Source organism: Sodiomyces alkalinus (assembly GCF_003711515.1).
Source record: "Sodiomyces alkalinus F11 unplaced genomic scaffold SODALscaffold_1, whole genome shotgun sequence".
In the NCBI taxonomy this organism is placed as follows: domain Eukaryota; kingdom Fungi; phylum Ascomycota; class Sordariomycetes; order Glomerellales; family Plectosphaerellaceae; genus Sodiomyces; species Sodiomyces alkalinus.
Genome location: NW_021167079.1, coordinates 2,932,563 through 2,944,732, shown reverse-complemented (window position 1 = coordinate 2,944,732; position 12,170 = coordinate 2,932,563). Strand labels below are relative to the sequence as shown.

The following is a 12,170-nucleotide window of genomic DNA, read 5'->3' as shown; positions in this document are numbered from 1 at the left end:
AGACCTTAAACCTCTTCGCGAGGAGATCTGCCGTCGCTACGAAGAAGGCTTTTCCGACGACTTTATTTACGACTATATACGATAGTAAACAGGAATAATAATTAGCCGTACCTTACTATAGCGCCGGTATAAGGCTTAGGGCCTCTCGTGCTAAACACGTATAGTTATATTAACGGATCTTATTCGACGCGTATATAAGCTTTTTTACGATAACCTTAATAATACCGAACTACTATAATAGCTATAGACCGAGGGCTTCCGGATATCGAAGTTCGGACTTAAAGGTATCCGAAAAAGTAATAAGTTATAGCGATAGCAGGATACGCCACGGATCGAGGAGGCTAAAGCAAAAGCCAAAGAGTTCTTCGAGGGTAATAATCCTAATATATCCTTTACGCGGGGGCTTAGTGCTATACAGCTCTATACATTTATACTGTAGAAGGGCTTTATAATTAGCCGCGATACTCTTTACCGTACCTTCTTAGAATTATTCCTAGAAGAGGTTACGGCCCGTATGAAGGAGATATAGTACCATAGAAAGGGCTGCATAACGCCCGGGCCGAATTTTATTTAGTCTATTAACGCGTACAATAAGCTACTTCCCTTCGGCTTCGAGATCTACGCCGGTATTAATGCCTACGCCCGATTTATAACTTAGTTCTACATTAGAGTATCGGCGTATACTACTAAGAATGTCCTTATATAGTATATCTATATTATACGTTAGACTGGATTTCTCCCGCGGTTTATTCGGTTAGATCGGGGTAAAGAGATAATACTCTTAGTCGGTGTATACTAGTATATATCTATATAGTCGTGTATAAAGAAGAACGTAGCCGGCGAGGATATTCCGATTAAGTTTAAAGACTACTAGATATTTAGGAAGAGTATCTATAATTAACGTATTAAGGTATAGTAGAATAGACTCTATGAGTCCCGTTCGGTATATTAGAGGGTAAGTAAATATTATACTCTACTACTTTATTAGTATTATATTCCTTTACTAACGTGTATCTAGGAGTATTTTATTTACCTCTCCGAAAATAACCTTTTCGATAACCATTCGATTACCGACCGTATTACGCTGCTTTACGTGTATATACCACTTATACGTACCGACTTTACACGATTTATACGGGTTTATAATAGCTACCGTATCCGCGTATAGCGTTCTCGGCCGTATATTATCACTAATAAACCTTAAGTGCATTACTACTAGGCTAAATAGGACTTCCGGGTATAGCCGGATCCTATACGGCTTTATATACTAGAAAACGCCCTTATAGAAGATCTTTAATAGCTTAATATATATCTGCCTACGAATATTATAGCAGTATACTTAGCGCTTAAGTCTACCACGGGCAGCCTCTAAGAGATACTATTATTATTTATTACGCTGTTCTCGCTTAGCTAAGCTAGGCTAGCCACCTAGGTAATAGTCCTTCTCTAATTCTCGAGGGGAAACCGTTAATAGATAAAAACCCCTGTGCTCTTATTATATAGGTAGTTCTATCGTGCGTGGCCGCTATGGTGTCGCTCCGCGGCCCCGTTTTTATCGTTATTCGAAAACCAGATCTTACCTCCGGGCTAGTAGCTAACAGGGGTCGGCTAGTTAGTTTAGTAGGTGCTATATCGGTCGCATGCGCCCTTAGTGTGTTATCGCTATAGTCCCTCGCCGCCGTCCTTTCCTTTATTCCGAATTCGGCGAGGTTATTCTTCCCTCGCCGCGGTACCTTTTATGCCCTTCTATAAGGGGGGGGGGGGCGCGCCTACCCCCCCCTTACTCCTTCCTTTATTTATTATTTATTCTGAAACCTCCTTTATATACCTGCTATTTATAGTAGCCCTTATTTAGTTATATACCTCCCTTACTCGCGCTACGTAGGCTCTCCGGGGTAGGTGCTATAGTATAGGCCGGGCGTGGCTGCTATTTCTTAGAAGGCGTGGTGACTTATAGGACTAATCTACCGCTCCCTTTTCTTATAACCCTCCCTCTTTTCCTCTTTTTTCCTCCTTTCCTCTTTTCCTCCTTTAAGCTATCGTTCTTAAGGTAAGTTTTACGCGGTCGGTGCGATATAGGTACGGCCCTAGAATTCCCGTGCGGGATCCCCGGTGCTATTCGGCTATATAGTAGGGGATCTAATGGGGTTCCGGGTTATACTGTCCTCGCGCCGCCCCCGCTCCGCTCCCGTAACGCCCGCCTCGGTCTAACTCTCCTACCCCTTTAGATACCTAGTAATAAGACCTCTATTATTAGAGGGGGAGCCGGTGCCGGCGCCTATAAGGGTAAAAGGCCGGCTGCCCCCTAGCCTTCTACTATAAGTTCCCCGCTCTATTATAGTCGCGCCCGCTTTACGCCTCCGCTTTATATTCTAACCCGGTATAGTCCGCCGCTACCCCTACTATCCGCTTATCGCCCTATACCTTATGCGTTATATCCCTAATATAAGACTACTAGGCCGTACCCTACTAGAGCCCCCTAGTATATAGTCCTGTTGTGTTCCCGCTACGCCCCCATAGCGCCCCCGCTTTATACCGTATTTACTAACCCGACTTAGGAGCCGGCGCCTATTACGTTAAATATATTAATAATAATCGTAGTAGTAGCTATTACGCCCCGGTCTATCCCCGCTATGCTCTCGCTATGCCCTTACTCCTTTAATCCTCCTATTAGGTTTCCCCCCCTATAACGACGCCGTTACCGCCCTTATCGCCGCCGCTGCCGCCGCCCGCGCCGCCCCGACTCCCTTTATAGGTTTTTCCCCTTCTCCGTCGTACCGTGTACGCTATATCCTTATTACTAATCCTATCGTAGAATATCCGAAAGTATTAGTAGGCGGCTACCCGCTAGACTCGCGCCCTTCGGGCGTACCGCGCCGCCCTCCGCCAGGCTAGTAGTATTAGTGTAGTCGCCGCCCCTGCCGCCGCGCCCCCGTAAAGCTATAGTAGTAGCTATGCTTATAACGGTAAGATATTAGAGCTTATCCTTGCCTACCTTATAAGTTACCCCGTGCCAACCCCGCGCTAACCCCGCTACTAACGCGTATCGTAGAGTATCCTTATTCCTGTATCGGGGGATCCTATAGCCTTAGCCACTAAGGATAAGGGTAAAGGTAAGGATAAGGTCGTCTTAGTAGATAGTGGAGCGATTAGCTCCGACGACGATAACGATAAGTCCGACGAGTATATAGACGAGGAGTAAATGTAGCGCGCCCGTAGCGTGGTCGTATAGCGGCTATTAATAAATATCTTACTCTCCCTTTACTTATTCCCTTCGTAATCGTCTTTACCTCCCTTTATAGTTGTCTTCGCCTCCCTGTATCTATACCTAAGGTTCTAGCGCTACGGGGGCTTTACTACGCCTCCGCGTTTAGTTATCGTGTTAGTCGGAAGTCCGGGAGGCGCCCGGTTTATAGGAACCACTTCGCGACTTTCCCCGCGGTCTCCTTACTCCGGAGCGCTAAGAGCTAGTCCTATTTTATTAGTAGGCACGCGCCCGTATCGGCCGCGAGGCGCTTTTATGTCTCCGCTAATATATCTCGGCATTATAACACGATATATTCCGCTATCTCCGGCCTTTTATCGGTGTACCGGTAGCGCGGTACCGCCGTTTCCGGTACGCCTCCCGTAAAAAGGAAGTAGCGAAGGCCTATTTTCTCCGTTTAAATCTAGGTAAGAATAAAGCTCTATAGTTTTATAAGGCCTTTATACTTTCTAAGCGCCGTATAGTCGAATTAGGGTATCCACGCTATAGCCACGCTACTATATTAGCGTGGTAAGGTACGCTTTTACCGGTATGCCTATTTCTCTTAAAGGCGTTATAACCGCGCAGATACGGCGTTGGAGTGGTTCGGTAGACGGTCACATAACCTCCCTTTTTAAGGCCGCTGGATCCGCTGCCTATATATATATTAAGGACAGGCTCGGGACGTCCCTATCGGGGGACTATCATATAATTATTATCCTCTTTTATAATTGCTTATTCTACGTTTAAGGTATCTTTCTAGTTTAACTTACGTTGCCCTGATTAGAATAGTGACTACTGATCTACTTCTTCGCTAAAGGTTATAGCGGTATTGGTTATATTTTGATTATGCATCGTGGTTTCACTGGACTAACCTCTTTATCTAATCTTTATCTTAACGATCTAGTGCCACTACGTCTTTATCCGGTTATAGCGTTAGGCTAGTTCCCTCCTAAGAAGTTAGGACTCGACCTCCTGCTTTTATACCCCCTAGGACCTTAGGTAGGGCCTAACCCCTCCTCCGCGTTTTCTACGCTATATAGCCGCTTCGGCTACTCGTCATACCTAGAGTATCGCTTACTCTATCTAGGTATCCTGTATATATAGCACCGCTTATACGGTTAAGACGTTATAGTATAAGTTAAGGGGGGGGACCCCTGCCTCTATCTTAATTACCTTCGTAGCGGTAGCCCGATACGCGCCGGTAATAATATATAGGCACTACGCCTACTTACTAACTAGTCCTTTAAGAACTCCGCTTAGCTTCTCCCCTTTTCTTATTATCGTGTAGAAGGCCGGGGCCGCGTATAGTATAACGCTCTGGACTATTATTTAGTATAGTTTGCGCGCGTCCCTAATACGGTAGCCCTATACTAACACTACGAGGCGCGTAAGGGCGTATTTCTGGGTGAGGAGTTTAGCTTTAAGTTTCCTGATATAGGGACAGAATATAAGCTTTTAGTCGAGGATAACCCCTAAGACCTTTATTTCTCTAACTTACGGCGCCGGTACGCCCTTAAGGCGTGGTAGGAGCGGTGGCGGTTTTTATTTTCTCGTAAAGTAAAGGAGCTCGTACTTCCGTGGCTTAAATCGTAGTCCGCTCCTCTATAACTAGCTCTGGCAGACTTACTATACCCGTTTAAGGTGCGCTTATAGTACGGCCTTATTACGTTTAAAGGCTATAATATTCGTATTATCGGTAAAGCCGACTACCGCGACCCGCGGTATCTGGATTAATTCCTAGTAGAACGTCCTAATAAATAGTATAAAGAGGATCGGGGAGAGGGGGGATCCCTAGGGGACTCCCGCCTAGATTTCTACCTAGTACGCCGTGCGCGCTACGAGGTATAACTAGGTCTATTTTATAACCTAGTCCGGGAAGCCGTACTAGGTAAGGACTTCGAGGAGTTTTTAGTATAGTACTATATCGAAGGCGCCCTAGATATTAAGCTTTAATTACGCTACGGCCCCGCCGTGCTCCTATACAGCGTATACCCCCTCTATAATAGCCCTAACCGCTACTATCGTGTCGCGGTGTTTACGATTACCTATCTATCTGGTAAGGAAGAGTCGGTGCTCCTCCGCTACGGTTATAATTCTCCCTGCTATTATCTTCTTAAGAACCTTCCCCGTTACGCTAAGGAGTAATATCGGTTATTACCCGGAGGCTATCGTGTAAGCTTCTTTCGGTTTACTTAGTTTTTTAAGCACCACTACTTCTACAGTGCGGTATTATTACGGGAAATATACGGCTTTAAGGCTCGCGGAGAAGAGTTACACTAGTCGCCTACAGAGTAGTTAGCTATAGGCGAGTAGGAATCCGTTCGGTAGGCCGTCCTCCCCGGGTGCCTTCCACTTTATTATTTATTATATAGCCTACTAAACCTCCTCTTCTATAACCTTTTACGTAAGTAGTATTACCGCTATCCTCAGCGCGCCGCTAATACGCCCGCTTTCTATAAGGTATAGTAGGGGGAAAAACTTCTTTATAAGGATTATCGCTTTCCCGTTACATATTATCGCGACTAGTCTGCCCGTACTACGCTATAAGGGCGGGATAGATAGGAGGTCTAGGGGTAGGTAGCTTACTATCCGGGCCTAGCGTTATAGTGCCTAAAGGCTTTTCTAGTCTACTACTATCGTATCGACGGCGCCACGCTAGCTCTTCCGCTTCTTTATTCTAACTAGAATATCGCGATGTTTTTCTACCTCCTTAAGTTTATTCTACCTACCGCGTAACCTCCGCCCGTAATAGCGTCGCGTTAGCCTTATTACCTCTTTATTCGCCTCTGCTATCTCCTACGTCCACTATAACGGCCTATCGCGGAAGGTGGCTAGCTTGCGGCGCGGTGTTATAGTGTCCGCGATACTAATAAGGTCCTATAGTATCTGGTTTACTACTTAGTCGATTACTTCCGGGGTAAGGGGTATTTCTCTATAGTCTAGCCTTTAAGCCTTTTTTTAGGCCGCTTCCTAGTCTAACTTTCTCTACCTTTATCCTTTATTAGCGATACGCTAGCGCGGTTACGCTATATTAATATTAATTACCTAGGCTATATAGTCTAAGCCTATTGGGTCTAGATTATCCCCCTAGTATACGTATATAAGGTCCGCTAAGACCTAGGTAAGGTTTAGCGTGCTATACTATTAATTAGTATTAGCCGATATCCTAGTAATATATCCTTTCAGGGTTATAAGGTCGAGTTACTATCGGTGCGCGAGCGTAATAAGGTCTTCCGATTATCTTTCGTATCTATCGTACCCATCCTAAAGGGGATTCTTTAGGTTAAAGTCTTCTATTAGGACGGTGCGCTACTGCTCCGGTTCCGCCCCGAGTTTATATATCGGGGTCTTTTACTCTCCTCCCTCATAGTATAGTAAGTATACTACCTATATATTTATCTCCTACTATTATATCCTAACTCTGATTATAGCCTAGGCCTAATCCTTACCCGTACGCTACGTAAATATAGCGGCCTTATACCGCTTATATATATAAAGTAGGGCGTGCCTACTCCTTTATACTATCCTATAATTATATCCCCTCGGGTAAATCGGGTTCTTCCTCTTATCTAACCCGGGCTTTATTACCGTTATTATATCGTACCCGCTATAATTATAAAGCGCCTACTATACTCTATCCCGCCGTCCTCTTATATTCTACTAAGCGATTCTAATTATTTATCTTAGGCGGCTACGCCGCGTTTACTTCGCTTTATAGTTACGCCTTAGGTATAGCCCGGGGGTAAGGGATAAGGCTTTATAGGGGTTAGAAGGTATTATTAAAGGCGAGGAACCTTATAATATTATTATCCTGCGTAGGCGTAAAGAGGGCGGTGCGCGATCTAAGGAGGATATTCCGTGACCCTAGGGGGCGCCCTTCTATTTTCTTTTTTTCTCGGGCGGTTCGGGGACCACTATCGTGTTTAGCGACGCTATAAAAACGCTACGCTCCCTCTCCGCCCTATATTTCTCGAGTTAGCTAAGGTCGAATCCCTTTACTCTATTAGTGTATACCTCCTTAGTCCGCGCCTTTTCCTTTACTTTACTTAGGTATTTATTATCGAATACCGTGTACGGCCCTTTATAGGCGGCGTAATGCTTTTTCTTCGGGTCTATCTTAGCCTTATACGCCGCGAAGCCCCCTCGGTACGCCGACTCTACGCCGTTATAGTACCCGTATAATACTTTTATTACATAGCATTAACCTGCTTTATATCCGAAGTCGAGGTACTTAAAGCATTATTATAGGGAGATCTCGGGGTTATAGGGTTCGCTATTATAGTATCCGTAATTAAAGAAGACTCCCTCCTTTATTAGTCGCTCCGTGTCCTTAGGGCGGGTAACCTTAATAGTTAGTAGCGCTATCCGCGCTACGTTATTCCTAGGTTTCCTGGCCTTAATCCGGGTAATCGCTATATTATTCTATAGCCGAAGTTCTTATAGCGCCGCGTTAGGGTTATAAGTTAGTAGCTACGCCGTCGGTATTCCTTTTACTATAACTTAGTACGTTTTCTCGTGTATCGTGGCTCCTATACCGAATACGCCTTTAACCTAGTTATTCGCGTTCGCTATCTACTATTCGTTCCTATACTTAAACGTAAGAATCACGTTACCGCTTAGGAGTCGTCGCGCGGCTATTATATCTACACGGCGGGTAATCTAATTAACTGCCTTAGTAATCTCTTATAGGGTTCGGCTTTTAAGGTCAGTCTTAGCGTCTCCGTATCGGACTATTAGCTCTCGGGCGTATCGGGTAGGTATAACCTTTACCGGTGCTATCTCGATACGTTAGCGCTACGCGGGCGTACTCCCTACTACCTAGGCATAGGTCTTAGGTCCCGTTACTCCGAGTAGTTCTATTAGTATACCCTTAATCGCTTATTAGATCGTGTCGGTAAGCCCTTTAGTCGTGAGAGGGGGTATATCGCTACCGGGTTATTAGCGTAGCGGCTTCCCTATAATAGTCTCGTAGTATTACGTTTAAAGGATCTTCTATACTAGCTTTAGAGTTTTATCGGCGCTTACCCTATTAGCTAGTAGTCCGGAAAATTAGGTATATAGTTTATATAGTGCGCTTTCGGTACGCCCGCTTAGTGCCTAGGATTTTTAGGGCTCTCCCGGGGCCACGCGCCCCGGGTTAGTTCTAGTCGTCGTATTCTAGGCGCTCTATAGTGGTATGCCAGTATCGCGTTCGGTTAGCCCTACGGGCCGCCCTATAGTATATAACTCACCGCGCCCTCTACCGTCTCGCTGCGATATCGGTCTCCGGTGCTTTTAAGGGCGTAGAGTCCGAATCCGATATCAGAATTGATTTTATCGATAATGCGGCACCTTAGGGGCACTTTCGGCTTAACGATACTCGTTTACGCAGAAAATTTTAAGAGATACTAACTATAAACGGTAAAGAGTATCCTATGCTTCCTCTATATAGTTATATACGTAATAGTCTAAATACGTATATAGCCGCGAAGACCGAACCCTAGCTTTTATTACTACCCGCGCCTTATAGTAGTATCACGGCTATAAAGGACTTACTCGAAAAGGAGGGCTTAGATATAGAATAGGCTATAATAGGAACTAATAAGACTAATCTAGCCTTTTCGGATATAAAAAGCGAGGGTAGTAATTAATTCTAATCTAAGGCTCCTTTTAATCTAAGGCTCCGTGTCGGAAGTTATTAAAAATATACGCTTTCGGCCGCGAAGATCTATCGTTAACGCTAGCACCTTACTTTTACCCGCCTCCTCCTATTCCTCTATACCGTAATCCTCCTTTTTTATATAAGCCTACGCGTTAGTATCCGGTACTATCTTAGTCTTTACTACTAGCGGCTTAGTCTTTACTACCTACGGCTCGGTATACGTTACCGGCTTAGTCTTAACCGTTACCTTTACGGCTTATTTCCTTTTCCCTTTTCCGGTCTACTTCTTTACACGGGTCCCCTTTCCGACTTCCTTCTTTATAGCGATTAGCACCTCCTCGTCGTTATTATTTTATATCGTATCGTTACGTTTACTCGAGGTTAGCTTTAACAGGTCGGGGACCTTAGTCTTTCGGAGGAAGGTAAAATAGTAATCCTTTATTAGACTAAGACCCGATTCGCGTAGAAACGTATAGAGCGTTATAGTATTATACGCCTTATTTCGGAAGAAGATAACGGTTTTCGGATTCTTCTAATCGTATAGAAAGACCGTAAAGTCCTAGTTAAACTAGTATTTATCGGATATAAACTGGCTTATAAGGTAGCATATAAAGTCTTAATAGTTCGGAAAAATCTAGTCCAGTATAATCGAAACACGGCCGGTAATCTTTTATCCTCTAATCTTTATAAACTTTAAGATATCCACGCCGCCGATATCTTAAACGTAATACTCGCCGCTATATAGGCTAATACTAATCTCCTTTATAGCCTACGGCTGCTTTTCTTTCTGTGTTAATTAGATACTAGCCCTACGCTACGCCTCGCCGGTTCGAAACGCAGTTAAAAGCACTTTACCCTATACCTACGCCTATATAATAGCGCCGGGCGTATAAAGCGCCTTCGGTTCCGTATCTTCGCGCTTTAAGCGGGGAGGAGTATTTACGGTGAAGTCGATAACCGTGTTATCGTCGTTAATAGGAACGTTAAGAGGAGGTATTAATTCGTTCTTAACGAGTATAGTTTTAAACCGGGCTATACCGTATTTAGCGTATTTTGACTAATCGGGATTAGTATCGAAAAGAATAGTATAATAGACCTTAACGTTAGGGTAGATAAGTATAGTTACGGGCGTTATTATATAGACTATTATATAACCGTTAGCGTAGATGCCTTTTCCAAATAGGGTCTATAATAGTTATACGTATATATATAGGGCTATATAGATAGGGTTTTTATATGTGTGCCCTATGACCCTGCTTAATTATATCTGCACACGCCTATATATAAATCGTACTACTAGGTAGAAGACTTCTACGGTCGGGGTAAACCTATTAATCGATTATTACTATTTTTAGAAGTTGAAACAGACCATCCTGCCGCTTGCCGTAGTTGCTCTTCCAATCGATAGGGTCTCGGGTCTCTTGTCTCTTGCCTCTTGCCTCTGTTCTTCAACACATCAACACATCAACACATCATTTTGATTGTTTGTACGGTTACCGATAGCTCCATCTGCCATCAGTTCGGTGCTACGCTCTACTTTTTGCCCAAACCAAATCTCTTCCACTAGCACCGGCCAGCAACTTCACCGGCGTCTTCTTTACCAAACAACCTCGTCTCTTGCCATCTTGGTCCCTTGGTCCCTACGTCCTTCGATCTTCGATCTTCGACCCTTTTCCGTCGAATCCCGCCTCGCCGGGCATCTCTCGTCTCCAGTCTTTATTCCCTTCGCCATCCCATCCATCATCATCAACCATGCCAGATCTCAACACGGTGCCAGCATCGCCTCACCCCATTCCCCCTTCAACTTCCCGCCGCACCTCCACAAACCAAATGCAACCTCCATCACCATCGTTGAACATTCTCCCTTCCAACCAACCCGCCGTGGAACAGGCCCGTCGCTACTCCAATACGTCCTTACCATCTCCTCGCTTTACCCCTTCTTCCTTCTCTAGCTCAAGCAACCAGCTGCCGATTCAACCCCCGCCATCAGCCTCCGATATGTCTACTATCTCTGGGCCCGGTCCAGTCCGTCATCCCCGACCACTAACTGCCGCTGAACTACATAATCAGCTGGAGAAGGAACAGGAAGCGGTGGTACGTATCTCTCTCTCTCTCTCTCTGGACCCTTCCATCTGCGTGAACCCAGCTCAATCCTCATTGTCCTCACACAGGTCAATCGTCTTTCTCGAGAACTTCAGCTCCTTCGAGCCGCAAACAACGCGTCGGCAGCCTCCAACACCTCCTCTGCGTCAGCCGGAACCGCTTCCCACGAACAACAACAACAACAACAACAACAACAACAACAACAGCAACAACAACAACAAGCTCCCGGCGATTCTAGCCTCCTCACCGGCGCCGGCTTCTCCATCCCCTCCAGCGCCGGCCGCCGTCACAACCGCACAGCCTCGAACACCAGCACCCGCAGTGTTGCCGCCACCATGGGCTCCACCAACGCCTCCACGGCCTCCGGCCTCGCCCGACCGCTCCCCACCCCGCTGTCCCGACAGAACAGTTCCGCCTCCCACCGCAGCATCACCGGAACGTCGCCCGCTGGTACCGACAGCTTTTCCGGCGTGGGCTTCCTCACCGCCTCGCAGCGGATCCCCGGCTACATGCCCACGGGCAGCAGCTACTCCAACGTCACAACGGCGGGCAGCCTGAGCCAGGGCTACACACAGGACTCGTCTCCGCTGACGCCGGGTCTCCTCCCCGGCACGCCGCGGTACGAAGAGACGCTGGTGCAGCGGGAGCAGCTCGAGATGGCGCTCCGCGAGAACGAGGTGCTGAAGAAGCGCATCCGCGAGCTGGAGCGCATGGTGCGCGAGCGGCGTCGTGGCGAGAGTGTAAGTACCGCCACGAGTACAGGTACCAGTACCGGCGCCGGCGCCAATGTCCCTGCTGCTCCGGCGGCGGCGGCGGTTGCTGCTGCTTCTTCTTCTCCTTCTCCTGCGGCGGCTGGTGCTGGTGTCGCGGGCCCCCGGGAACGGCCGAGCATGCGCACTGCCTCGATCAGCGAGCAAAGCGTTGCTGGTAGCGTCGGCGTCGGCGTGCCGGAGGAAGAGGTTCGTGTTGGTGAGAGTGCTTCCAATGCGGGTTTGACGCCGCAGACTTCCGGCGCATGAGGATGAACGAGGCCAAAAGCCAGGGGAGTGGCGTTACGTGACAACAACATTGGGGAAGGTGTTGGGTTCGGAGAGATCATTCATGTTGTCAACTTTCAACGGTGTCTTTGTCTGTCTCTCTATTCTTACGAACGAATGCATTTGTGCTCGGCGAGGTTGC

At 46.5% G+C, this 12,170-nt stretch overlaps 1 protein-coding gene across 1 annotated transcript; it reads left to right on the top strand.

Annotated features, from left to right (window-relative positions):
* The first annotated feature begins 10,548 nt into the window (after positions 1-10,548).
* Positions 10,549-12,156, top strand: SODALDRAFT_19039 (hypothetical protein). Its single transcript, XM_028607126.1, has 3 exons — positions 10,549-10,982; positions 11,060-11,890; positions 11,968-12,156. Exons 1-3 carry the CDS (start codon positions 10,641-10,643, stop codon positions 12,049-12,051), a joined length of 1,257 nt encoding a protein of 418 aa, XP_028470400.1. The 5' UTR covers positions 10,549-10,640; the 3' UTR covers positions 12,052-12,156.
* The last annotated feature ends 14 nt before the right edge of the window (positions 12,157-12,170 follow it).